This window comes from Populus alba, chromosome 1 (genome assembly GCF_005239225.2).
Source record: "Populus alba chromosome 1, ASM523922v2, whole genome shotgun sequence".
NCBI lineage: Eukaryota > Viridiplantae > Streptophyta > Magnoliopsida > Malpighiales > Salicaceae > Populus > Populus alba.
The window spans coordinates 22929796-22957530 of NC_133284.1; the positions used below are offsets into that span (position 1 = coordinate 22929796).

The 27735-nt window shown below is 34.7% G+C and overlaps 4 protein-coding genes across 8 annotated transcripts; 2 read left to right on the forward strand and 2 right to left on the reverse strand.

Annotated features, from left to right (window-relative positions):
- Positions 1–1593: 1593 nt before the first annotated feature.
- LOC118040899 (uncharacterized) lies at positions 1594–8532 on the reverse strand. 3 transcript variants are annotated; one of them, XM_035047978.2, is made up of 12 exons: positions 6910–8532; positions 6281–6356; positions 6112–6197; positions 5370–5463; positions 5212–5288; positions 4884–5011; positions 4658–4729; positions 3384–3454; positions 2810–2885; positions 2576–2719; positions 2393–2485; positions 1594–2034 (listed from the first exon to the last, which is right to left on the reverse strand). In XM_035047978.2, exons 1-11 carry the CDS (start codon positions 7204–7206, stop codon positions 2446–2448), a joined length of 1161 nt encoding a protein of 386 aa, XP_034903869.1. In that variant the 5' UTR covers positions 7207–8532; the 3' UTR covers positions 1594–2034; positions 2393–2445. The 3 variants fall into 3 exon arrangements, with proteins under 3 accessions (XP_034903869.1, XP_034903868.1, XP_034903867.1); XM_035047977.2 differs by lacking the exon at positions 1594–2034 and adding an exon at positions 2058–2297; XM_035047976.2 differs by lacking the exon at positions 1594–2034 and adding an exon at positions 2058–2309 and having other exon boundaries at positions 6910–8530.
- A 2015-nt stretch (positions 8533–10547) lies between these two features.
- LOC118040901 (protein FAR1-RELATED SEQUENCE 6) lies at positions 10548–13271 on the forward strand. Of its 2 annotated transcripts, XM_073404823.1 has the most exons (3): positions 10548–10738; positions 10935–11035; positions 11154–13271. In XM_073404823.1, the coding sequence occupies exons 2-3, from the start codon at positions 10994–10996 to the stop codon at positions 13161–13163; spliced, it is 2052 nt and encodes a 683-aa protein (XP_073260924.1). In that variant the 5' UTR covers positions 10548–10738; positions 10935–10993; the 3' UTR covers positions 13164–13271. The 2 variants fall into 2 exon arrangements, with proteins under 2 accessions (XP_073260924.1, XP_034903870.1); XM_035047979.2 differs by lacking the exon at positions 10935–11035 and having other exon boundaries at positions 10549–10738.
- A 506-nt stretch (positions 13272–13777) lies between these two features.
- Positions 13778–15972, forward strand: LOC118040902 (checkpoint protein hus1). Of its 2 annotated transcripts, none has more exons than XM_035047980.2 (2): positions 13778–14872; positions 15752–15972. In XM_035047980.2, the coding sequence occupies exon 1, from the start codon at positions 13914–13916 to the stop codon at positions 14868–14870; it is 957 nt and encodes a 318-aa protein (XP_034903871.1). In that variant the 5' UTR covers positions 13778–13913; the 3' UTR covers positions 14871–14872; positions 15752–15972. The 2 variants fall into 2 exon arrangements, with proteins under 2 accessions (XP_034903871.1, XP_034903872.1); XM_035047981.2 differs by lacking the exon at positions 15752–15972 and adding an exon at positions 15592–15745.
- A 724-nt stretch (positions 15973–16696) lies between these two features.
- Positions 16697–21550, reverse strand: LOC118040903 (uncharacterized). The gene is given in 5 exon segments (XM_035047984.2): positions 16697–17525; positions 17527–20161; positions 20406–20562; positions 21194–21248; positions 21386–21550. Coding segments are annotated over 2 exon segments (3264 nt in total). The 5' UTR covers positions 20148–20161; positions 20406–20562; positions 21194–21248; positions 21386–21550; the 3' UTR covers positions 16697–16882.
- Positions 21551–27735: the final 6185 nt, after the last annotated feature.

Here is a 27735-nt window from a genome sequence, read left to right on the forward strand (position 1 = left end):
GGTAGATAAAGTGAAGTAGATTGCTTTTGTGAGATATCACATGGTGCTTCCTTGCTTGCTGACCAAGCTTGAGCCCTAATTTTGGAAGAAGTATGGAAACGAGTTGGTGCATCTAGTGAAATGAATTTTGTCATGATTACTGGTATACATTGTTAAAGGATACGTTTGTATTTGTATTTCAAAGATGTTTTTGAAATTTTTTAATTTTTTAATTTTTAAATTAATATTTTTTTTATATTTTTAAATTATTTTGATGTACTGATATTAAAAATAATTTTAAAATTTTTTTAAAAAATTATTTTAATATATTTATAAATAAAAAACATTTTAAAAAATAATCAATTCCATATTCATATACTGCATTTATGAGCATGCCAACGACTTCTATTAAGGATATGTTTGTTTTTGTATTTTAAAGGTGTTTTTTGAAATTTTTTTTTTTTTATTTTAAATTAATATTTTTTTATATTTTTAAATTATTTTGATATACTGATATTAAAAATAATTTTTAAAAATTTTTTAAAAAATTATTTTAATAAATTTATAAATAAAAAACATTTTAAAATAAAATATATTCATGCATTTATAAGCATGCCAACGGCTTCTATTAATTGTATGACCAGACTCTCTTTTTCAGGTGGTGTAAAGTTTTTCCGAATGGATAATGTTTATAAAATATTCTTAAATTAGCATGAAGGCTGTTTGAAATAAACACTTTTGTGAATTAATTTCTCAAATCCCATGAATTAAGAAATGCTCTCCGTTGCTGCAATGAATGCCCATAAAAATTGTGTTGACCAACCTATGGAAATTCCATATTTAATGAAATCAACTTTTATAGTTATTCACTGTGGATATAGATTTGAGATGTCAATAATGTTTTTGTAAGTTTTTAGTTGTAAACTCATAATGTAAAAGAAAAAAAAAAAAAACGGGACAAAATGTAGTAAAACCAAATTTAGTTGCCAAAAATCTTAAAACAATGTATAAGAAAATGAAAATAAAATAAAATAGAGTAGGCGGTGGAAAACTTTTTTCTGGTATTATTAATTTTGATCTAATGAATCAACTTTAAAATTTCTCGACCTGATTGTTTGTATAGGCTAAGCTTCAAATTGATTGTGTGAAAATTAATCTAATATGATCAAGTTGATTTGAGGGGGGTAAATATAACCCAAATAACCAATAAAAACATGAGTCGGATTTTAAAAAATAAATTAATATAACATATTTTCTTGTTTTTTTTTTTTTTTTTGAGGTAGTGACCAAGCAAATCACCCACAATTAACTCAGATTAAAAAAAATTACAACCCTAGTAATGAGCATGATCAATATGTATTAACCCAGGTGGTTAGCTATTGTTTTCTTTCCCGTATCCTTATTCTCTCCTCGGTTGGCCCTGCATTGGGCTTGGGTTGTAATTCAAGTCTAAATTGAAGAATTAATAAATAATTAGTAATTAAATTGAAAATCAAGGGCTTAAACTAAGGTGAGATGAAATTTTGGATTTAATTGAAAGGTTCCTCTATAATTAGAAACCAAACTAACCAAAGAGTAAAAAAATAGCTTACTAGAGTGCGGGAGGACCCATCGTGCTCTAGCAGCACATGCAATGTCCTACGTCTTCCAAACTCAATCGTCCATGATGTTCCCAAATACATCTAGACATTCTCTTCCATTACAGTTAGAGCGTGTTGCGTTGTTCTTCCCATGGAGGAGCCTCCGACCAACTTTCAATCTTTCTCAAAATCAATCTTGAGAAAAATGGCGGAATGCTTTTTTTTTTTTCACGAAACCAACTTTGATTTCTTAGAAACAAACCATAATATACATATAATTGTTAACAATTGCCAAAGTTAATTGTGCCCACCAGCAAGATTTGCTTCCTTGGCTTCAATCTGCCATAGGAGCAGCTTTTCTGGTTACTGATTGGTTTTTTCATCTTACCTCTCCTGTTAACCAAACAACTAGATGTATGAGTTAACATCCATCCTCCCACTCAATCATATTCGTCATTTTCCCATTCCATCTTTCCTGAAAAACAGACGTTCAGCACATGAAGAACAGTAAGGTTTTTTTTTTTATTATTATTATGCTAAATGCTTGCTGCATGAATATTCTGATACACACAGAGAGATGAATAAAAAACTTTTGCAGTGTTATCACATAAGATGTTAGAAGGAATAAAATCTATAACGTCTGATTTTCCTCTTTCTTTCCTTTTTTTTTTTTTTTTTGTGTTCATTTTCTCCTTTACCCGCTCATCTAGGCTCCTGAAAATATCCGTAGTCAATGGCCTGCAGCAGATTCTGGGGAAAACAGTAAGATCGAAGAAGAGAAGGTCAGATACAAATCTGGCTACTCTTTTCAGAAAAAAAATCAAACTGCTTACCTTTGGTCAGACAGAAGCGCATCTCCGTCCAAATGTTAATTCATGCATTGAGCTCAAAAGAATACTCTCAGAGCATCCACAACTTTCTCAGGCCTGTTAGTACGTACCAGGACAAAGATTTTACATGAGAAAGACGGAGGGAAAGTGGTTGTGCACAAAAATGAGGTGATATGATCAAATTACCAGTCCTCTTGTGGCATATGGCCAGCGCCTTCTATTAACTTAAGCTTAACAGCATTAGGGTTTCCTTTCTGAAACTCTTCTGCCACAGCCTGAGGCAGATACTTGTCTGCTATTCCCCAGGCAAGAAGTATTGGTTTATCCCATCTAAAGTCCAGAGGCCATCAATACACGAAGTCCCATTTGAATAAAACTAATTCACGTGCTGCACTACAATCTAAAAAAAGCTCTACCTACCTTTCAGATGCAAAGCCATCAGCGATTTGGCTTACAATATCTCTGAAGTTGATCTTCCTCGCGGCCTCAAGCAAAGCTGAAACAACAAAAGTAAAAGCACGAAACCATCAATGGTCAAGACATTCATGTATGCTTACATCCATCACCAACTATTTGCTAACTGCAGCTGGTTCTGTTGAAGAGTGAAGTCACTGAAATTAAAGGACAAAAAAGAAAAGCGGAAGAAGGAAGTACTTCTGATATTTTAGCTTACACAATTCTTTAAAACAGTAGTTTAAATTGTATTATTGCACGCCATTTCTGTTTTATGCTGCTAATGATGTTCTTAGGACAAAGTTTCTACAAGATTAGAGCATGATTTCTTCTACCAATTGTTTGTTAAATTCGCTAGTTATATCTATGCAGGAAAAAAAGGGAGATATATCAGACTGCCTTGAAGTGAATAAATATTAGACAAATCAAGGGCTGGGAATAGCTAATCAGGACATTACTTGCTTAGTTCCTTTCAGAATATATCATTTACCATTTATCGCAAATTTACTAGCAAATGTCAAAGAAGAAATGAAATACAAACCAAACCCTGGTCCACTGCTTGCCAAATATGGTAACCGATAAACGTCGGCCTTTTCCAGCTTCAGGACATAGCTGCAAAACAAGCGCATTCAGAGAAAGTAAGGCATGTATAAAAGTAATTGCTTCTGCAACATAAAGCAGCTCAAGCTCCTCGGGTACTAAGGAAAATGGCTATCTTTACAAATCTTTAGGTGTCCCTCCATTGGCATGCTTAAATTTTAAGAACAGGATAGTGCCTGTGTCTTCACATCTTTGCTATCATCTCTGCAAGCGTTAGCACTCAGAACAGACTCTGAATTGCAGGCTTGCATGTATTTATTGATTTTGTTTGAAGGTAGTTTGATTACTTCCAGATGATTATAAGAAAAGAGCAGCAGCAACAAAGGAAGAAATGCAAGCATGATTTGGATCATCTAGGCAAGAAATATAGACATTAACATGCAATTGACATTAGCTACTTGAGGGTAACGTAGAAGCAGTAACAAACTAAGGTGCAAGTTACACAGAGATCTGAGGATGGAATTTGTAAATATAATATTGATAACTGTTGGTGAATAACATAAGACTATTCACCTCACCTAATAGTTTAAATTTTTAAACATAAAGTAGAGTCTACTTAACCTTACCTAACAGTTGAAATGGTATTTTGACATGAGATTATAGCCTGTTTAACTAAGCAGTCACGAGTTTGAATTTCATCATTGTCATTTTTTTTTTATAAAAATCAAGCACAAGGTAGTATGAATTTGTGCAAGTTTCAAGCTCAAAGAGCTTTTACTTGAGGGTGTGTGTTAAAAAATAATATAAATCATATCTCGGGGCCCTCCCTAACAGTTTAAGCAATTAGATTGAGATGATTTTTTGAAAAAGTATCAGAGCCTTATTCACCAAATGGTTACGAGTTCAAATTTCACCACGCATATTATAATTAATAAAACATTAAGCACGAGATAGAAGTGTAGACCTGTGCAAGTCTAATTAATAAATTATAGGGATGTATGAGGCACTCTAATGGCTATTATGACCTCCAACAAACACGAGTCAGAAATCTCAATCTTGAACTGAGGTATGATCATAGGCTGCAGAATAGGTGTATTTAGATATTCAGGTAAAACAACACGTTTGGAAACTTCATGTAAGACTCTTGCCATTTGCTTTCTTATTGGTTTAAGCTAAAAATACCAATGCATAGTGGAGCAGATAGGTCTCGGTACTAAAAATTAAAGGTTCAGTTGGAAATTATAAAAACTGAAAGCATTTATTTAGGATACCTACGGGCTGCCTGCTTCAATAAAGCGCTCAGCCGTGACAGCATTTTGGCAGGTAAATTCACCATACAGAGGAATCCTGGATGAACAAATTAAAGGAAGTGCAGGTGAAAAAAGCAGTGGGTTAGCGGGGCAATGTCGGTACGTCTAAGAGAAACTAAGAATCATATATATGGATAGCTTAAGAGCTGACATGGAAATTAGCACTTTCATTAGAAGGCTAAGCACTGAACCTTAGCTGTTGAAATAGTCCAGGAACGGGAGATGAAACTGTCACCGGACTATTCAAAATTGCTAGTTTTGATATCTTGCTCTTGTTTTTCAGGGCCCAGGTTAATCCATATGAACCTACAAGAAATCCCTTTGGGAATATGAGAAGCATGTTAGGTATTGTTTACATGAATGGACTTGCAGCATTGATAGATTATCACGCTTGAAAACCGAACCCGGACCAAAATGCAGACCGGGGAAGTTCTGTAAACCGAGTAGGTAAATATCATATGAAGTTTCATCACAAACATGCATGATTGAGTAGCTTGTGTTCAGCTAATTTATTCAAACCTGAACAACAAGGAAGAAGGGAGATTTGACCCCCAGCACATCAAGTAATTTATCAAGTGCTTCATGGAACTCCTTTTCTGCCACAGTTGAAAATTCTCGAAATGAGAGAAATGACGAGAATTAAAATGTTTGAAGTGCTTAATATCAGAAAACAAAACCTGTGTAGTCAAAGCCATATCCAGGTTGTGGCTTGTCACTGAAACCAAACCCTATCCAATCAGGAGCAAAGCAGTGGAACCCAGCATCTGACATCTATATAGGAAAAGGATAATTAACTTACTATCGAATAAATGTTTAACGTAGCTGTAGATAACAGATCAAGCGGGTAAGTTAATTTTCTGTGTGAGTTGATGAAAAGGGCTTTCCATCTTTGATTCTACTGGTTTTCTCGAGGGAACTTGTTTTGTCTTTATTTGGCACCTTTCTTCTGAAGGAAAAGAAAATCCTAACACCACAGAGCGCACCTATTATTCAGGTACCTACAATCCTCAAGTTCTTGATGACAGCTAAATAAAGAAACTTAACACACAATTAGATCTTGTTTAAGCAGATTTTGTTTGAAACAGAGGAAAAATTTGCCAAATTCCGGGCATTAAAAGGGTAGGTATTTCCATGCAATAAGCTGTGGCTATAGCTCAAGAACATGTGAATCCAGCAGAGTGGTAACCTACATAAAATCCTGAAGCACAATCTCAGAACAATGTTATCAAGCCATGAAGACAAAAACCTCATCTCTTAAATTCTTCTGCAGAAACTGACCTTTCAAGTTACAGTTCAGCTCAGCAGGTGAGAAATTTGAAGAACTTTGCCGTAGAGAAATTTATATGAAAAAGTCTAGGTAGTTTAGACATTGAAAACAAAAGGAAAGTATGAAGATGAATTAAAAACCAGGTAAGCAACCTGAGACATGACAACTCGATAACTGTAAGATTGTGCTGGCGCCCCATGTAAGAAGATAACTGTTCCACGGCGGCTGTCAGGAGATCCTGCGATCCAAACATATATTTGTCAAACAAGTAGTTAGAAACAAAAAGGAAGTGCTGTTGGATGCCATAGACAAAAGTTTTACCAGTTTCTCTCACAAACCATATTAGCTCCCCAGATTTTATGTAGGAGCCATTTTCCTTTCCCTTGTCTTCTATCCTCTGCATCAGAAAAGAAATGAATGAATGCTAGGATAAAGAATATATTTCTTTATAATGACAAGCACTACTGTTTTAACGAATTTTATTCAACTAAAAAGACTACATGAACAACACTGAAATGATATGGCTTCTTGAGCTCCTTGATTCAAAAAACAAAGGATGTATATGCCTTCGCTAAAAATGGCACTGAACAGTTTAATCGATTGCCACAGACTCGTGTTTCAAATTCAAACATTTGATATCACCTCAAATAACAATTCAACCCAGAATCTTATATTAAAATCTCTTAACAATTTCAAAAAGTAACAAAATGATGGTTATGTGTAACCCAAATACTTGAAATATTTATTTCACTAAAACTAACAGACTGGACAAAATTATTGAATGTTCAAGATTAAAAGGCTTGAAAAACATCACTCTACATAAAACAGTGAAGTAAAATCTTAAAAAAAAAAAATCATGCAAGTTAAGTTGTATATATGCTTGATTGAGACAACTTAATTTAGCACTGCTAGCTAGCATAAGCTAAATAAGAATATAAAAGAATGCTTACATAGAGCATTTGGCCAACATTGCCATCCTCAGCAGGAGACTCAGGGAGCTGAATGGAAGAACGGCTGGAAGGATTATCAGTGACAAAACCGAAGGGGTTGAAAGCTGGTGCATCTTTGTCTTTTTCATTGTCTTGGCTACTGTTTGTGGCATTTGCTATTATTAATGTCCCTCTTCTTCTTCTTCTTCTACTTGAGATCATACTTGTTTTTGTGCCTGTATTAATGTTGCTGGTGAGCATAGAAGCAGGAGGAGGAGGAGGAGGAGGAGGAGGAGAGAGCAGAGACCATGTAGCCATTTTTGGTTTTGCTTTGGGAACGTGTGTGAAGTGAGAGACATACAGTCTTTTCTTTCTTTTGTTTTTAATTTGAAGAAGTAATTAAACGGAGGCCACATTATTGTCATTCATTTATTTTGTGGATATAATTTGACAAAGGGCAGTCGTGTTCGTGGCCTCACGCGCTTTTCCAGTGGCTATTGATGATTCTGCTTGGATTCTATTAACGGGTTGAGTCAAATAAGATAATGCAAAGATAATACAAATATTACAGAATAACAACAAAACTAAATGATAGCCATTTACAGCAAAACTGCAAAGGACTTGGCTGTTTGTTGCTTGCTTGTGCTAACATTGGTTGTTCCTTCAACTTTTGCAGATAGAAGAAGGTTCCCAGAACAGTGAGCAGCTACGGGAGGAAGATGACCTTGAAATTGAGATTGAGGGCGATGACCTTGGGATAGAGGATATCGACCTGCCTGAAGGCAATGATCTTGAGGACAACTGCGAACAAACTGTTTGATATTGAACACCATGTCCTTGAAAACAACAGAGCTAATGCTACAGTAGAAGGTGTTTCAGAATGGTGACTCCCAAAGGAAGGATTATCCACCACCTGTTGTGGGGATAGAGTTTGAATCGTATGATGACAGCCTATACTTATTATAATTGCTGTGCTAAGGATTTGGGATTAGCTGTAACTGTGAGGGTTTTAAGACAAGGAAGGAAGCCCAGAGTCATAGAAAGGGAACAAGAACTGGTTGTCTAGCCATGTTAAGGTTGAGGATAGTGGAATCTAACAGGTGGAGGGTGGATGAAGTCAAGCCTGAGCACAATCACTTGTTTGATCCTTAGAGAGCACAAAATTCAAAGTCCCACAAGAAGCTGGGTGCAGATGTGGAAGTACGGACAATTTACAGCTGCTGTGGACCCACTGGGCTATGGAAGCACTAACTCAATGAAGGAGAGAGTAGCCAGCATGTTGAAAGGTCCAAACGCTCGAAGCTTAAAAAAGGAGATGCGCACTTATTTTTTTAGGGTTCAGATAACAAATACGAACTTTTTCTACTTTTACTGTTCCGTCCAGATCTGGCCGGATTTCTTGAATCTGGCCGGAAAAAAAGAAGGAGATCTGCCATTGGCGCTGCTCGCGGCAACCATGACTGCCGCCGGCGTGGGGGCAGCAGCAGCTTGCTTGCAGCAAAGACCCCTGATGCCTTTCTAGGATTTTTGTAGTTATACCCTAAAACTTATATTTAATTAGAAAACGTTATGGAGGTGAAATTTATAAATTTAAACATGCCTTTTATTCCCTATTGCCTTTTGGTTTTTCGGACAGAATTATAATTGTGCTCTTTTTTATATAAAATATTAATTTTATATTTTAAAATTGAAACATAAATTAGATGATTTGATTAGGATTGAATTAAAATATTTAATTTAATTTTTTCATGTGTTTTATAATATTTTAATTGGATTATGATTTAATTAAAATAATATTTTGAAAAATAAATTTTCTAAAATAAGAAGAGTTTTTTAAGCCATAAAATTGTATTTAATTGTTCCTAAAATATTTTAGAATGTTAATAATAATTATAATATGATTAATTTTCTTATTAAATTTTAAAATTATTTTTCAAAAAAAATTATATTAAACAAAATATATTATTTTGAAAAATTATCAAATTGGATTTAATTTAGTATTTCTAAATGTTAGAGATATTAATGTTAGATAATAATATAAATCATATCCTAAAACCTTACCTAACAGTTTAAGTTATTGGGTTGAGATGTTTCTTTGACATGATATTAAAGCCTTGATGACGAAGTGATCACGAGTTTGAATTTCATCTTTCCCATTTATTTTATAAAAATTAAGCATAAGGTAATGTGAGTCTGTGCAAATTTTAAGTCCAGAGGACTTTTGCTTGAGAAAGTGTGTTAAAGAATAATGTAAATCTAATTCATATTATAGAACTTTACTTAACAGCTTAAGTTATTATGTTGAGATAATTTTTTATAATTACTTTAAAAACTTCACATAAAATCAATAATTAGAATTGAAGCATGCGATAATTTTAATATACATATTAATATGTTATTGTACATTATAGATGGTTTTGTACATTAAAAACCAATATGATTGCGTTTTTTATGGTTGAATGGTTCTAATAATAAATAAGACCTACGTATCTTGCCTTTTCTCTATTTTTTTTCTAGGTTGTAAAATTCTTTTCTCATCTAATTCCACTCAAATGTAATTTAAGGTTTCTTATATAATTATGCATGTAAATGTTATGTAATATAGAAATGTAGAAATTTAGTTAGGAAAATCTATTTTGTAATTCAAAATGAAGTAAGAACAACGAAAAAGGCTATAATCATGGTGCTCACAAAAGACTTATGAAGATTTGCGACATTTATCTAAGTTTTGATCATCTAATTCCCTTCAATGGCTTGAGAAGATTAGTTTAGATATGTCCATAATCATGAACTTTGAATGGCATGCCATGGGTGTATTTTAATATATATTTGTTATATATGATATATCACTAATGCCATGGAATAAGATTTAATTAAAAATAATAAATCTCTCATTAATATATTAAGTATATTTTGAGAACATGATTGGCTATCTTCTGATTTTATATGCACAAAACCATTATTTTATTCATGGATAACTTATTGAGCTACTCAAGGTTATTATTAATTAAATATGTTTAATATTATAAAACTGGATCCTACATAACTAACTTATATGATTTGAACGAGTTACTTATCATCATATAAGATTAGATGCAGTAGTTAGAAGGAATATATATGATATGTTTAGATAAAAAGTTGTCACCTAACTAGTCTAAGAGTCACATAAAAATATAATTGATAAGTTATGTTATCTACTTGATTTAATTTATTTTGATTTGTTGAATTATTTAAGGTCATATAAATTAAATGAAATCCTAACCCATTAGAAGATCTAAATGAGATTCCTCAAATTAACAGCAAGAGCTTTTTTTCTTATGAATGCACTAATCTAGGCCATGATTATAATCAGAGGTAATGTGAGTGGTGTTTAATATTATAATTCAATTGTATTCTTAAAAAAATTTAAATATTTTTAGTTTTAAATTAATTTTTTATATATATATTTTTATTATTTTGATATATATGAAAAATAAAATTTAAAAAATAAAAAAAAATTATTTTAATATATTTTTTAAAAAAATATTTTAAAAATCAATTCTCAAAGCTTAATTAGAAAAAACGCAGTGGGTATTTTTATAAATATGATCCGACAGGGCATCGATTGGAAATAAATTGAAGTTTCGAGGATTCAGTATAAATAAACTGAAAAGAACGGCACTCATAAAGCAAAATGGAAGAAACTTCTTCAACTAAATCTTTTTCTCCCACTGAAGTCCCTCAGCTCCATTCTGAAACAAAAATCACTTACATAAATTTTCCTTAATCCTTGTTGGGTTTTGAAGCTGAGTTGGTGGTTTGGTGCTTGGTTTCCTTACAAGTAGAAAGAGGGGTCTCTCTTGATTTTCAGGTGAGTACTCCTTTTGGTTGGAGATGGTTACTCTCTTTTTGTGTGTTTTAGGGACTTCAAGTTTTGATGTGTTACTGTAACAATAACTTTTCTTGCCTGTAAGATTATTGCTTGTTAGCACCAAAAGAAAAGAAAGGACAGAAAAAGATTGTTGCTTGTTTATGTCAGATCCTGATTAGTTCTCTTTTGGAGGTAGATAACTGAATGATTGTGCATTTCTTGAGATGGTGAAGAAGAATCTATGTTTTCGTAGTCATGGGCTTTCTCTGTAAGGATTCTTTACGCCATGGAAGAGAAGTGGGTTGCTATGAAACTAATCTCTTTGTTAACAAACCTGATAAATTAATTTCCAGTGATTGTTACTTTAATTTAAAAATTATTTATTTATTGCCATTTGGTTTTGAGTATTTTGTAGATGGAAGAAGAGTGTCTTAACACAGAATCGGTGGGAAATGATGATGATGCCGATGAATGTGGGATTGAAGGAGATTGTGCGATGACGGAATATGTCAATCAGACTGGTGTGATCGAGAACCCCCTGCCTCCTTCCGTTGGCATGGAGTTTGAGTCCTATGAGGACGTGTATTACTTTTACAATTGCTATGCCAAGCAACAGGGATTTGGGATTCGAGTAAGTAATACATGGTATAGGAAGAGTAAAGAAAGATACAGAGGAAAACTTAGCTGCAGTAGTGCAGGCTTCAAGAAGAAAAGTGAAGCAAACCGACCAAGACCTGAAACAAGAACAGGCTGTCCAGCGATGGTGAAGTTCAGGCTGATGGAAAACAAGAGGTGGAAAATTATTGAAGTCGAACTTGAGCACAATCACTTAATTACCCCAGGAAGCGGTAAATTCTACAAATCTCATAAAATTATTGGTCCTGGGACCAAAAGGACGTTGCAGCTGGATGGTCCTGAAGAAGTTCAGAAAATTAAGCTGTTTCGCACTGTGATTGTTGATGCTGAGGGCAATGGAGGTGTGGATAATGATGGAGGACAGTTTGGGAATGATGTTCTCCTGCCCAGTCAATTAAAGCTTAAAGAAGGAGATGCCCAAGCTGTTCAAAATTTTTTTTTCCGCTTGCAATTGATGGATCCCAACTTCTTTTACGTGGTAGAACTTAATGAGAAAGGATACATGAGGAATTTGTTTTGGACTGATGCAAGGTCCAGGGCTGCGTATGGTTGTTTTTGTGATGTAATTGCAATTGACACTATGTGCTTGACATACAAATTTGAAGTACCACTGGTTGCATTTATTGGAGTAAACCATCATGGACAACCTATCCTATTGGGATGTGGTATGCTTGCCGATGAAACAACCGAATCATATACGTGGCTGTTGAGGGCATGGCTTACTTGTATGTTAGGACGTCCTCCACAAGCTATCATCACTGATCACCATAAGACCTTGCAAACTGCTGTCGCTGATGTTTTCCCGAGAGCTTCTCATTGTTTTTATTTGTCACGTATTGTGCAAAGAATTCCAGAGACTCTGGGAGAATTGTTTGATTTTGAAGCAATTAAAGTATCATTGAGTAAAGTAGTTTACTGCTTTCTCAGGCCTGAGGAATTTGAAGCAGCTTGGGAAGAGATGACACAGCATCATGGAATCAGGGATCATAAATGGATCCAAACATTATATGAGGATAGGAAAAGGTGGGTTCCAGCCTATTTGAAAGAGACATTTCTGGCAGGAATGTTACCGCTCCAGCAAAATGAAACTGCAGCTTCATTTTTTGAAGGGTATCTGGATAGACATACATCTCTCAAAGAATTTATGGACAACTATGACCAAGCTTTACATGCGAGTCGTCAGCGTGAATCCTTGGCCGATATGGATTCAAGGAATTCAAGTTTTATGCTAAAACCAAGGTGTTTCTTTGAGCTGCAACTCTCAAAGTTGTACACAAATGAAATCCAGAGGAGATTTGAAAGGGAGGTGGAGGGTATGTACTCCTGTTTTAGCACAAGACAAGCTTATGTTGATGGACAGGTGATGACATATTTAGTCAAAGAAGAAGTTGAAGTTGAAGGAAGTAAGCGGGAAACTAGAGATTTTGAGGTCATGTACAATGCATCCGAAATGGATGTTCTTTGTGTCTGTGGATTGTTCAATTTTAGTGGGTTCTTGTGTAGGCATGCATTGAGTGTCCTTAACCAAAATGGCTTGGAGGAGATCCCGCCTCAATACATCCTCACACGGTGGAGAAAAGATATGAAGCGGTCGTATGTTCTTGATCACAGCTGCCGCGGCATTGACATCAATAACCCAATTCACAGGTATGATCATTTGTACAAATGCATTGTTCGGGTTGTAGAGGAAGGGAGGAAATCACAAGACTGTTCCAAGGCTACGCAGCAAGCTTTGGCCGACATGTTGAGCAAGCTTCATCTTGTAGAGCACCGGCCACCGGCCATGTAATACGTAAGAGTAGTGGAAGGTAGAAGATAAGTGTGTGTGATTGTATTGCTTCTCTGTCAAGAAAGGCTGTAAGCTCAGGGAAACCATGCAGCTGACATTTTCGAAAAATGTGTCGGAATAGTCTGGAAATCTGGAAAAAAAAAAAAAAAAAATCATTAATTAGAAGTCGCAAGTTGTTCCTCGAGGACTTCCCAGCTCCATAAACCTGGAGGAATGTCGCCCTTACGCTACTCTATGAAGGAATCTCGTTGATTATAGCGTTTTAATTTTTGGTGCCCAAAGTGGAAAGCCATAAACAGAAACCAGAAAGTGTGATAGAGCAAACGCTCTTCCCTTCCTCATTCCCTAATTAGATCATATTTCTAAAAAAAATTTAATTTTTATAATGTTTTTATATTTTTTCGGTCTTAAAATTAATTTTTTTTTAAAAAAAATTCAATATATTTTTAAATAAAAATAATTTAAAAATTTAAAATAAAATAAAAAATAAAATTTTTAATATTTTTTTCAAAAATAATTTCCGGAACGAGCACTCCCAAGAAATAACCAAAGAGTAAAGAAATAATATAATTTAAAGTTCTTATATTACCCTCCAAACCTAATTAATTTTCAAAACTTAACAAAAGAATAATAAATAACGAAACCCTTTCTCACATCCTTCCTTGCCTCCTCTTCGTGCATCCGTCGATGTGGTGAGCGCCTTCTTCACAGAACACACACGCACACACAAAGAAAAGAATAGAGAGAGAGATGAAGTTCAAGGCATTTGTGACTGAGAATGGCGTAAGTCTGTTGGACAGGAGATTCCTGCCTGCCTTGGACAAAATGGGAAAGATTTGCCATCTTTTCCTCACCAGAGAGCACGCCTTCTTCCTCCACAACCTCCTTACTTCCCCCGACGGCATCCAATCCATTGCTCAGTTCCGCAAACAAGCTCTCTTCGACGACTATCGTATTTCCAGCCAGAATGAAGACCGCATTGCGTTCGCCTTTGACATCTCCCTCCTTCTTCGCGCTGTTCGTAGCAGTGTCAGTATTATTTCCAGTGAGTCTGGGGGTGCGAATCGGCTTCAGGTTAAATTGGTGAAGAAGCTGCCTCCTAATTCTACTCAGCCAATGCCCTTTCTTACCTTTGAGACAAAGGGTTATAAGTCTGCTGTCATTCAAGATGTTCCCATTTCCAAGCCTTTGTCTAGGGCTCAACTTCTTCAACTTCAAGCTGCTCTTGACGCTGCCCAAGATCTTCCTCGGACTCTGGTTCAGGTTCCTGATTTGAATCGGCTGCAGAACTTTGTTGATCGCATGAAGCATGTTGGTGATCTTCTGAATGTTTCTATAAGCAAGTACGGGGATCTTCACCTGCAGATTTCAACTACCTTGATCACACTCGGTGCTGAGTTTCGCAAGCTGTTGGTTGTTGGAGATAAAGCCCAAGCCCCAGATGAGGATCGAGATTTAAGTGCGCAGACTCGATCAGAGAGGGCGATTTTGATGGGAGATGCTCAGTCTGTGCAGGTCAGTGTAAGACATTTTTCTAAGAGTCTACAATGTCACTTGGCCAAGCCGGATTGTGCTTTCTATGGGATTGCCCCTCAGGGTGCTTGTTTGACTGTGATATTCCAGTTCTTCATTCCCGGAACTCGTCAAACTGATAAATCTATCAGTCTACATTGTAGGCTTCCTGTGCTTGACCCAGGGTCAAGCTGAAGGTTAGTTCCTATCTTGTGTCTTTTTGGCTGTGGAGTATGATGGCCAGTTTTGTTGTTTTTGATTGAGTTGATGCGACTTGGATTTGCAAACGTGCAGAAGTTCATATTATGATCATATTCCGTAAATAGTTCAATGGATTTGGATTGCATTTACTGTGTTAATATCTCCCTTCCCTCGCTGGTTTTAAGGAAACATTGAAAATGGAAGTGACATGTTAGAAGAAAATGCTACTTGAATGAATTTATGTAAATGTGATGATGCGAAACCCTCATCAAAATGTAGCAGCATTTGGTTCTTGGTGCCTCTACTTATCCTTTCTCAGTGTATGATATGTTATTCCTTATGATTTGTGGTTTTGGTTGAAGCTTTACTTCATAGACTAAAACATAAAAAAAAACTTTCCATCAACTTGAATTTGAAGTGTTCTCGTCTTCTTTTTCCTCCCTCGTGTCATTTAAATCCGTGAAATTACAAACCAGTACTGGAAGGAACTAAGGGATGATTTATTAACAATGGAAAAGTATGTGTTCACTTCAGAATTGTTACTTGATGTGTTCGTCATCGATTTGCCTTTATTTATCATATGTTCTATAAATTTGCTGCGATTGCCAAACTTATTTGCAAGGAAACATGAGCATAAATATCTGTAACTCTGTGAGAAAATTGTCTTCCCTCAAACCAAGAATTAAAAGTCTCTATTTGGCTTTGTTACTTGCAGTTCCATAGCTTCAAATGAGATGCCATCATTTGGCTTTGTTTTGTCGATAATGATATTAGCTGACATCTAGATTTACTCAAGGGTGTCTCGCATTTTACTGGTTATTTAGAAGGGTTTGAATAACTCTCAACTGGGTATGGTGAGTCATGTTTTGTTGCAGTGAGGGAACAGATGGTAATTGATCTTGATGACTAGCGCAGTTGCTGATGTTCGACAAGTAGTAGCATGAGTTAGAGAGTAAGCTAAAGCTGTTAGTGGTTGTTGACAAATGAGGTTTATATCTTGGTTGAACTCTTTGTGTAATTGCAACTGAATCCTTGTATATGTTGTACTGTAAATGATCATTTTCAACAATCAAATGAAATAGTAAAGATTCTCTCATCTCTCGTTCTTTTAAAACTTTCGTAGACCTGTCGTCTACTTCCATATTTGTGATGCAGCACTTTTTTATCCGGCGACTTTGCAAGGAGCAGCAGCAGCAGCATTGGTGGTGTGTAATCTTATGACAATATAGGTTATGAACTTTCCTAAGATTAGGCATCATTTGCTCTTTGAGCCTTTAACTGGTCACCGGCAACAAGTTCACGGACAGTGCCATTCATCTCTACCAAGCTGCAACCTGGGTTTTCTTGAACCTTGGTTTAATGTTTTTATTTGCCTTTAAAGTTATTTAAGTTAATTTACCATAACATAGAAATATGAAAAAGATAAATTTATCCGAATTCCAAAAGTTAAAAGATAAAACCATCTCTAGCAAAAGTTTCTTCAGTTTTTCAAGTATTCGAAGCCAAATTCCTGTATCCTTTGAAAGCGCGCATGCATGCATTTAATTTATGATCGATCAATATGCCTGCACAGCGTCCCCATGGAAATTATTATTCAGAACCGCAACTGGTAACATTTACAGGCTTCACACCATAATCCAGGGGGGCAGGTTTACATCACCGAACTAAAGCTACGAGAAAGAAGAAAATGAGATGCTAATTTGGATTTCTTTTTCTTCTTTTTTAACATACATGATGAAGCGAAGAGAATCCCACAGGAACGGAAACAGAACCCTGCAAATTGATATTAGCATAAACAAAAACGCTAGTGGCAAAAGGCATTAATCCAAAGTGATCACTGAAACCAAGATTAGTTCCAAGTCTGATGTAGCATAACAAATCCTAATCAAACATCTTATATTGGCAGTATAAATGAGAAGAAAAGGGAAAAACAATTGCATAAGCCTAAAAATCAAACAAGTCAAATATGCCCGGGCTGCAGGACGAAAGATGTTCCTACATCAGACCTAAAATTCTTTCTTCACAAGTGCGTTAGAAATCTCCAGTGATGCTGATGACATCGATGATCCATGCTGGAGCCAATCCTTGGCGCATACAAGGGCTTCAAGTGTTATAGGAAGTAGTGAACCCCTGTAGCTATCTATCTTTTTGTTTTCAGTGTCGAACACAGAATCAGGAGCAACAGTAGATACTGGTATTGATAAAATATCAGCAGCCATCTTCGAAAGTGTTGGGTACTTCAGCCTGTTTAGTTTCCACCAACCTACTACATCAAACTCATGCACACGAGGAAGAAGAGACTCCTCTAGATACTGATCCAATTCCGACTTCAAATGTTGCCCACTTGTAATCTCAGAAATATATATATCAAAATCTGAAAGCCCATCTCCAATAGAAAACATAGGTAGATCTTGAGTGTGCAATTCTAGAGGCTGCATCTCTTGATGGATTACTTGAAGTTGCATCTCTTGAGGCGGTGCTTCCTCGGTATGCATCTCTTGAGGCGGTGCTTCCTCTGTGCGCATCTCTTGCAGTGGCACTTCCTCTGTGTGCATCTCTTGAGGCAGTGCTTCCTCTGTGCGCATCTCTTGAGGCGGCACTTCCTCAGCATGCATCTCTTGAGGGTCGCTTCCTCTGTGTTCCTCTGTGCATCTCTTGAGGTGGCGCTTCCTCGGTGTGCATCTCTTGAGGCGGCGCTTCGTCTGTGCGTATCTCTTGAGGCGGCGCTTCCTCGGCAGGCATCTCTTGAGGCGGCGCTTCGTCTGTGCGTATCTCTTGAGGCGGCGCTTCCTTGGTAGGCATCTCTTGAGGCGGCGCTTCTTCTGTGCGTATCTCTTGAGGCGGCGCTTCCTCGGTATGCATCTCTTGAGGAGGCCCTTCCTCGGTATGCATCTCTTGAGGCGGCCCTTCCTCGGTATGCATCTCTTGAGGCGGCGCTTCTTCTGTGCACATCTCTTGAGGCGGCGCTTCTTCTGTGCGCATCTCTTCTGGTGGGGCTTCTTCTGAGTGCATCTCTTGCAGTGGGGCTTCTTCTGCCTGCATTGCTTGAGGGAGCTCTTCTTCTGCCTGCATTGCTTGAGCTGGCGCTTCTTCTGCCTGCATTGCTTGAGGGGGCGCTTCTTCTGCCTGCATCTCTTGAACAGATACTTCTTGGGAGGGAACTTCATTAGGGTGAATCTCTTGAACAGGGACTTCTTGGGAGGGAACTTCTTCAGCATGAGTATCTTGGGGGTTTACTTCTTCAGTGTTAATATCTTGAGGGGGTACTTGAGAGGGAGCATCATCACTCTGCATCTCTTGAGAAGGCGCTTCTTCTGTGTGTGATTCTTGAGGTGTTATATCTTGAGCATGCATTTCTTGAGAGGGCGGTTCCTGGGAGGACACTTCAGTGTGTATCTCATGAATGGATACTTCTTGGTAAGGCACTTCTTCCACGTGCATCTCTTGCGAGGTTAATGCCTGTGAGGGCACTTCTTGGAGGAGTGACTCCTGAGGAGATAACTCCTGATGGTGGCCATCTTGAAGAGACACTTCTTGAGGATTTGATTTGTCAGGGTGTGCCACTTGAAGAGGTACATGAGGGTGCAGTTCTTGGGAATATCCATCTGGAGCAGGTGCTGCTTCGACTTCTTGAGGAGTGTCTGATTGAGGAAGGCTAAAATGCCCTTCTTCCACATATGTTGCTGGTAGATGAATATTGGGAGCAAGATAGTCTAGAAAGAGTTCATGAATGCCATCATCAACACTCTTGATCCACATACCAGCATCCTCACCAAAGACCTTCGGGAAGCTAAATTCAAGAAGCTTCATCTTAAACCTTGGATCCATGACTACTGCAATTGCCAAAACAAGGAAGCAATCCTTCCAATATTGATCAAACTTTTCTTTCATGGGTTTGATCAGGTTACTGACAAAGGGGTCTGGGCTCATGGATGCATGTGTCAGCTCTAACTGGATTTTGTACACTTCATGGTAAAATACATGGGCAGGTGGGTACATTGGGCCTGTCAAAATGTTAGCTGCATCATATAAAAGCTTCAAGTATGTGCAGAGAATATCCGCCTTCTTCCAATCATCTGTTGATGGGTTTATCTTGTAAACAGGATCAGAGGTATCTAAGCATGCAAATACTTCCTTTAATTCACTGGCAGCCACCAGCATTTGGTAAGTTGTGTTCCATTTAGTTTGATTGTCAATAATGAGGATTTTCGTGCTAGGGACTTGAAGTTGTTGCCTGAGTTCAATAAACTTCTCATCATGAGCTTCTGAGGTTTTCACATATTTCACACTTTCACGGATTCTCCTAACAATCTCCCCTGTGGCACTGAGTGCATCTTGTGCAAGATGACTTAACACTCGAGCATAACAACTCCCTTTCAGTAACTGACCATGGAGCACAAATGGTTTCTTGACAGAAAGAAGTCCTCTTAGATTTCCAATTACAGTCTCATTTGAGAAGGATTGATCGAGAGTGAGAGTAAATAACTTGCTCCTCAAATGCCAATCAGACAGGCAAGACACAACTGCTTGGTTGAAGGCATAATCAGAATCATAGAAAGGTAACGTGGCAACATTAAGGATTCGTCGCTGTAAATTCCAATCACCATCAATGAAGTGACCTGTTATGAAAGCATATCCAATATCTAGATTTGAAATCCCAAAATCCAATGTAAGGTTGACTCGTCCAGGAATTCCACTGATAAGATTCAAAAGCCTTTGCTTCTCCCTCAGGTACACGTCCACACATTCCCCTTGAATGGTGTTGAAACTCACCATATTGTAATGAGGTTGAAGAGTCCGAACAAAATCAATGAAACCCGGGTGTTCCACTATGTGAAGCGGATAATCATGCTGAATGATCATCTTAGCTATCTCATGGTTGCAGCGGTCCTGATCCAAGGGAATGCCTGAGAATCCAGGAGATGCTCGGAAACGTTTTTTAGGAGGGTCTGTTTTCGATCCTGGTGTATATGGTGATGATTCATTTTTCTGACGGCTTACAGGGCAGATCCCCAGGGCAATATGTCGCTTTAGGTGACTGGTTCCTGCAAGCTTTGAACCAGTTATATACGCAAATGATTTCTTGCACTGTTTACAGCATGCTCTCATACAACCAGCTCCAACAGTTTCAATTGTGAAGTGTTCCCAGACAATAGACTTCTTTCTCCTACGTTTACTAGGCTGTTCCTCAGAAGTGGGTGGTTCATTGTTATCTGTTGGAGTCACAGGGGTAATTGCCATAATAGGACTCATGGGGTCTTCTACTTCCATGATTAGGCTTAATCCTGCAACAGGATAAAATGCAGGAATTATGTGGGCATGAAAAAACAAATAAGACGATAATGGAGAACTATAAATTTGATTCTGGTGCAGATTAGTCATAACCAATTTAAAACTCAACAAGAAAATGTAATAAAAAAATAGCATTTAAACAGTGTATTTGATTTTGCTCCTACTCTGAACTTTGTTAAGATAAAAGCTGAAATGAAAGTAATACTAACTTTTCCAGGCAAGAGAACAAGTGTTTACATTCATGATGAAGTGGTGGGCACCTTACAAGTTAATAAGCAAAGTAACGAAGGATTCCTGTCAGAATTTCAAAAGAAACCAACACAAGAGATGTTGGCACAAAAGTAGGCTCACAATACCCCCCAGTAAGCTGCCTCCAATCTATGGGCTTTTACAGCTTTGGGCAAAAAGGAACATCAATAGGTGAGTAGTATTTGATTATGTAGACTAACCATTGAGCTCTTAGAAAGAGTTATTTAGCATCCAGTCCAATTAATAGATGCAGAATAGGAGCATTCAAGTGCATTAAAGGAAGTTCCATAATAATACCATATGAGAGAATTTCAAATGCTTGTATGCCAGCAAATAAAAAAAGCGCCCGAACATAAGAAAATGCTTGTGTCGAGTGTACTTGAATGCATTGAACTGAAAATTTGGTGAGGATTTCTGCCAGATTGAGGAATTTTATCAAAGCTTGACAAGTCTTTTCAGGACAACCAGCAACCAGTACAGAGTATAAGCTCCTAGGAATTTACTATCCAAGAATACCAGTAAGTATGAAGTGACAGTAATATTGCAGTGAACTGAGCTATATCATAACCTCACAAACCCAAAATGAACTAATGTACCACTGACAGGAGCATGAACCAAACCCAACAAACACGAAAATCAAAATAACTCTAACCCACTAAACTGAAACATATTCCAGCATAAACCCTAAAGACGATTTTTAAGCCATGTCCAGTAGCCAAAAACCATAACAGATCAAGTAAAATAAACAGAAACAAGTAACAGCAACTTCATCTGACCTTGATTCACAGATCTGAACTGAAGCGAGCCAAATCAAGAAAATATACAAACACCCTGCAAAAACGAAACAAAAAAATCAAATCAAAACTATTTTCTTGATTTCTTTTGAAAATTCAATAAAAATAGTTTTTAGAAAAAAAAAAATATGGAGGAAGAAGAAGAAGAAGAAGAAGATGGGCTTTGAGGCTTACTTGATGAGCTGCGGAAAGCTTAGAGCTTTCTATTGAAAGTTTCGAGCTTTCAAATTAAAATTGAAAGTATTAAAAAAGAAAAAGAAAAACACCAAAGAAACCCTAAATTGGACCTTCAGAAGGGCTAGGCTAAGGGCTAAACAGAGTTTGAGTTTGCTGAGGGCCTCTTCTTGTTATTATAACCATAAAAGAGATGGGGACAAATTTGTCAAACAAAAAAATAATCAAACTTTGATATGGACTAGTAAGCTTCGAGGTCCATCAATGTCTGTAGCCGTACATAGAGCCCACCTAACACCTATCTAACCTTGACCGTTGATATCTTCTGATGCTCTGGTCCCCGGTGGCCTGATCCAGCGGCTATTATTAATCCTATATTCATCTCAATTATTCACATTCTTGTTTTGTTTGTGAAATTATTTGATGTCCAAACCGGCTTGAAACCATAGTTGGGGTTGCTCCAGTTAAAGACAGGGTTATTTTAGTTAAAGAATCAGGTCCTAGGTATACAGAACAATCTGGATTAACTTGAAATTTTTTAAAAAAAATATTTAAAATTTTAATATTTTACATGAAAAAATTAAGAAATAATACATATAAATATAAGGTATAAATATTACTCAATTATTCACATTCGTTGTTTTATTTATAAAATTATTCGATGTTCGAAACCAGCTTGAAACCATAGTTTCAAGACCTGATCCGGGTTTGACCTGGTTAAAGATTCGGGTTGACTTAGTTAAGGATTCGAGTCATGGGCTATATGGATCAATTTAGGTTAACTTGAATTTTTTTAAAAAAAAAAAATGTTTAAAGTTTTAATAATTCACATAAAAAAATTAAAAAATAATCTATATGAATATAAGCTATAAATATTATAAATAATGAAGTTTAAAATATTATTTGTTTTGTATCTTATATTGAAAAGATACTATATTAGTATATTATCCTTTTAAATTAAAGTATTTGAACAAAAATGGTTTTTATTCCACATTAGTTACAAGACTCGATCTAGGGTTGACCCGGTTAAAGATCCGGGGTTGACTTGGTTAAGGAATTAGGTCCTGGGTTATACGGATCAATTTAGGTTAACATAAAAAAAAATTTAAAAAAAAATATTTGAAGTTTTAATATTTCACATGAAAAAATTAAGAAATAATCCATATGAATATAAATTATAAATAATAAAGTTTAAAATATTATTTCAAAAGGTTCTGTATCTCACATTGAAAAAATACTATATTAGTATGTTATCCTTTTAATTTGAAGTATCTTAATCAAATTTTTTTTTTATTTCACATTGGAAAAACATAAATTTTTTATTGTGAATATAAAATATACATACTAAAAGACTTCAAATCTCATACTTAAGAAATAATTTTTTTCTTGTAAACATAAAATATATACACTAAAAGGTTTAAAATCTCACATTGAAAATATAAAATATTCTTCTACTATTTATATAATGAACCTTAAAAAAGGTTAATAACCAGTTAAAAATATATAAAAAAATGGGTCTTTGGCTAAGAGAAAAAACATGTTTGGAAAAAAAAAAATCGAGTTTTAACCAGTTTTGCTGAGTCGTCAGTCACAGGTCAATCGGGCGAGTCAAACATATTTTACCAGGTTTTTACTTACTCCAGTCTTTTGCTTACCCATACCGGTCCAACCACTAGGCCAATTGAATCCTAGATCAACCTGCTGAACCAATCCAAATTTAATAACTATACTTCAAACATGCATTGCCTACCTTATTGATCTAAGCTCAATTTTCAAAGATGTTTGTAAATGTTTGTTTTATGAACTTTTTTTTATGCAAAAATATACTTAAATTAATATTTTTTAAATATTTTTAAATGATTTTAATCAAAAATAAAATAAAAAATATTATTTAAATATATTTTTAATTAAAAATATTAAACACTACAATGCCAAGCATGATATATAGTTGCAATCCAAATAGACAAATAGAAATCTGGTCATTAATAAGTGAAGGAAGAGATGGCTGCTAGACTAAAAGAAAGTGTTGGATAGCAGTTGTATTTTAAAATGTATTTTTGTTAGGAAATGTATTAAAATAATTTTTTTATGTATTTTTTAAAATTTATTTTTGATATCAACATTTTAAAATGATTTAAAAATACTAAAAAAATATTAATTTGAAGTAAAGAAAAAAAAATTAATTAAAAAAAAACAATTTTAAAATTCAGAAACAAAATGACATTAAAAAAAAAAAAGGGCAACCACATCTATTCGAGCATTTCAAAATCCAAGGAACGCAAAGAGCCCATACTTAAAACTTGTTGAAAGAACAACGTTCATCAAGCAACAAAAACTAAAGCAAGAAACTTAGCTACCCAAGTTGAAGGTATTACAAGGGAAGCATAAGGCCAAACGACATGGAAAAACAACAGAGTAAAGCAGCATAAATGTAAGAAAATCGGGGAGATGAAAAGGGCAAACAGAAAAGAAAAGAAAAAAAAAAAAAAGAGTGCCAAAGCCGAGATAAATAGCTTGTCAAAGACAACCACGTAAAGCAGTCATTATTGTTCGGAGCAGCAACGCACAAAAATAATTTGCATGCTCGAAATATGATAATTGCTTTATGAGAATATGGTTTTTTTACTTAAAAATATATCAAAATAATATTTTTTTTATTTTTTAAATTATTTTTGAAATCAATGTATTAAAATAATCTAAAAACATAAAAAATATTAATTTAAAGTAAAGAAAAAAAATAAAAAAAATTTTAATTTTTTTTAAAAATACTTTTGAAATACAAAAATAAATAGGATAGTATATTGAAAATTGCAAAAGTTACTCAAAGCAACAACAAACAACAATCACAAACTACCAATTAAATATAATTTAGTTAACAGATATGTCTACAAAGTGTGTATGTCTATATATACCTTAAAATATCTGCAAAAAATTCTATATTCTCAAAATTATCTTTCTCTTTTTAAGTAAATAACCCTAGTTGTATTGGGTTAGAAAGCAATAGTTTTATTATTCTCTTCTTTATTAATAGTCCATTCAAATTTGGTTCATTTTTTTCTTCTTCTTATTGTTTTTGTCAATTTCTAAAATCTCTCTCTAATCATAAAGTCTTTTACATTTTCAGAAGTATAGCTATTTAGTTTTCAAAACTCCCTTTTTTTTATTTTGTAAACAATGTACTGGTATTGTTATATTTTTTTTTACAAATAATAAACTCTTTGCATTCCTCCAATATAATCGAGACTATGTATTGAGATACATTATATATCTTACCTTTTAAATCTTCATATTATCAAAGCATCCATTCATTTCGTTTATCAAATAATTAATATGATTTTGTTAAAATAGGTTTCAGTTCAAAACTAAAATTTTAGAATTAAAAATCCATAAAAAAAAAAAACCTCATTATTGATGCATGAAAAACCTAGATTATCGATTAAACAAGTCATACAAACATGCAGAAACCAAAATTGATCGGGGACAAGATGTTAGAGACTTTTGTAGAAGAATTGGTGTGTAAATATCTAATTTCTTAGACATGAGATTATAGAGGGGATGTTTCTTAGTTGAATGGTAGTGGTTATAACCTCTGAAGTGGTTAGAGATGCCATATTCATTCACCTGAACATACTTACTCGATTAACCAAGATTTCCAAACAAAGAGATGAACAGTGGGTGAATGACATGTCGTTTAAGTTAAACCTTAGAAATTAGGTTTTTTTATTTTGGATTTGATCAATTTTAACTTGTCCATTTCTTTTAAATACTTTTAATTGCACCCATAATTATCTCTTAATTTTTAATTGCATGTAATTGTACCATTGTCAAATTTAAATATCAGCCCCAAAGTTTAATGTCTTTTATAGACAAGTTCTTGGTTTTCAATTTGTTTAATTTAATTCTTAATTGACCACCAAAATTTCAATTCTTTTCAGTTTGGCCCCTGATTTGACTATTTTCTACCCTCGAAATTGTGTGCCACTTATAGATTGGTCATTGGTCTTGGGAATCTATAATTAAGTTCTTAATTGACTTCTAAACTTTAATTTTCTTATAATTAGGCCATTGATTTGACCAATTAAACCTTACAAAGTCTAATTTCAATTCCCAAACTTTAATTTCTTCCAATTAACACCAAAATTGACTCTAAAAACTAATTTCCTTGTAATCAACTCCTCAATAAAATTTATTAAGCCTTCCAAAATTCTCATTAAGTCCTTAACCATCCAAATTTGTATTTCCACTTGTCGTCTTAGTCCTCTATCACCAACTTAGGCAATCTTATAGGCTTTCTTCTTGTATTTTTTTTTTGTCAAAAGTGGGCAACAACAAAAATAAAAAGATGAAGAAGTTTCATATTCTTGATTCTAGTTTTATAACTTGAATAGGTCTAAAAGTTTGAGAAAAAACACTTGAATTACCAAAAAAAATTTAAAAACAAAAATGGTTTTAGAATGTAGGGCTAGCATTTAAAAGTTTGGTGAAAAATGGTTGCATGACTTGAGGCATACTCAAGAAACGTATTAGGGCCAAGTTTTCAAAAGACATGGCTTTAAAACAACAAAAAAAAAAAAAAAAGGAAGAGAAAGGATGGTGTTCATGCATATAAGAGATAAAAGCAACAAAAGTATAAATTAGGGTTGGAACAATCCAACAATATTTATAGCCTACAAAGTTGGCTAAAAGAGAAACATAACAAACAAGTAGCAAGTACGAGATGATGTGGTTGTCAAATAAAAAAGATCCTAAAATATTATCAAACTGACACGACCAAAAGATTGATATCTTCTTCCAAGTGCAGGAGTGTTGAAGTAATAAATAACCCGGCAGGACCGGGGTCGAACCGCAGGGAGGTTAATTGTATAAATTATAGACAACAACAACAACAATAATAAAGAAGTTGATGAGAACTTTGAGATGGAAGATTAATGTAAGGATTAAACAATGATAAAAACAAATGTTAAGGTTAGAGGATCCACTAATGGTATTTCAAACAAGTATAGTATAAACTCTTATTATTCAATTGGAAACCACACACAAAGGAGGTTCCAATTGGATGATTTGTCATTAACAACTCATTATAAATTGTTAACATGATCATATTAATTTTCTTATTTAAGTAACACCAAACTTTTAAATATTGTCAGGAATTCATGATGCTAACTTATGTTAACAATAAATCAAGTTTCTTTCATAGCACAAGTGTAGGTAATACCATACGGTTGAACTATAAGAGTGCCAAGCATTTGTTATACCAAGTGTTATACAGCACAAATCTAGATTAACCATTTAATAAGTAAGGTATTAAGAATTAACAAGATAAAAAGATAAGACATGTTAATAACAAACTTTCTTGGATATAAACATTGAAGTCCATGTTGAGTTTATATTATACTTATTCTAACACTATTAGTGAAACCTTTTCACCTTGACATAATAAACTTAGCTAAATATAATGAAGAAGATAAACATAAATAAACAAAATAAGAACATAAGTATAGTAAAGAAAATGAAAAGTATAAACAAGAGATTAAGGAAAATATAACATGAAATAAAACTTAAATATTACAAAAATATAAAGAAAGAAATAAAGAGCATGATCTTGATCTGAACAACCAAGATGCCTAAATGCATGGCAAATGCCTCCTTTTATAGACAAAAATTTGGAACTATTGATTTGATGACTAATTGTTGAGTGGGTGACCAACTTTTGACTTGGTGAAAATCCTTATCTTCTTATCTGAATAAAACATTATTGCTAGCATCAAAACTGTAACCACTTGTACCATGAAAGTTATAGGAAATTATCTTATCTTTCCAGGAAAAAAAATTTAGGTCATTTGGACTTCTAGAACTCAAGATATGGGCTAAACACTGAATAGTGTCTGGACTGCATAACAGATTTGAACTTCTCCGTTGTTGCTATAATTTGGACTTGAAAACGGCCTTTTTAAATCTTGGATTCCACATGAAAGTTGTAGGCCTATGTCTTACCTTTCCATCCATATAAAATAGACCTAAATCCGAGATCTACAACTCCAAATATAACCCAATTACCAAACAGTGTTTCAGTATGGACTGCACCAACATCTTTTTTCTAAGTTTGGTCATCTCTTTGTCCTTTCAATTTTAATACTTAAACCCATTAATCAATCCTTTCATTTGTGTGATAGGCCTGCATTTAAGATGAACATTTACCTTAAATTAAAGGTATCTTATATTATTAGGTATGTTATTATATAAAACATGTTTTAGTTAAGGAGTTATTGATACTTCAAGTACAAAATAATGATATAAAACCTTGATAAAAATGCACTTTTAAGTATTAATCACAAACCAAATAAAAAAAA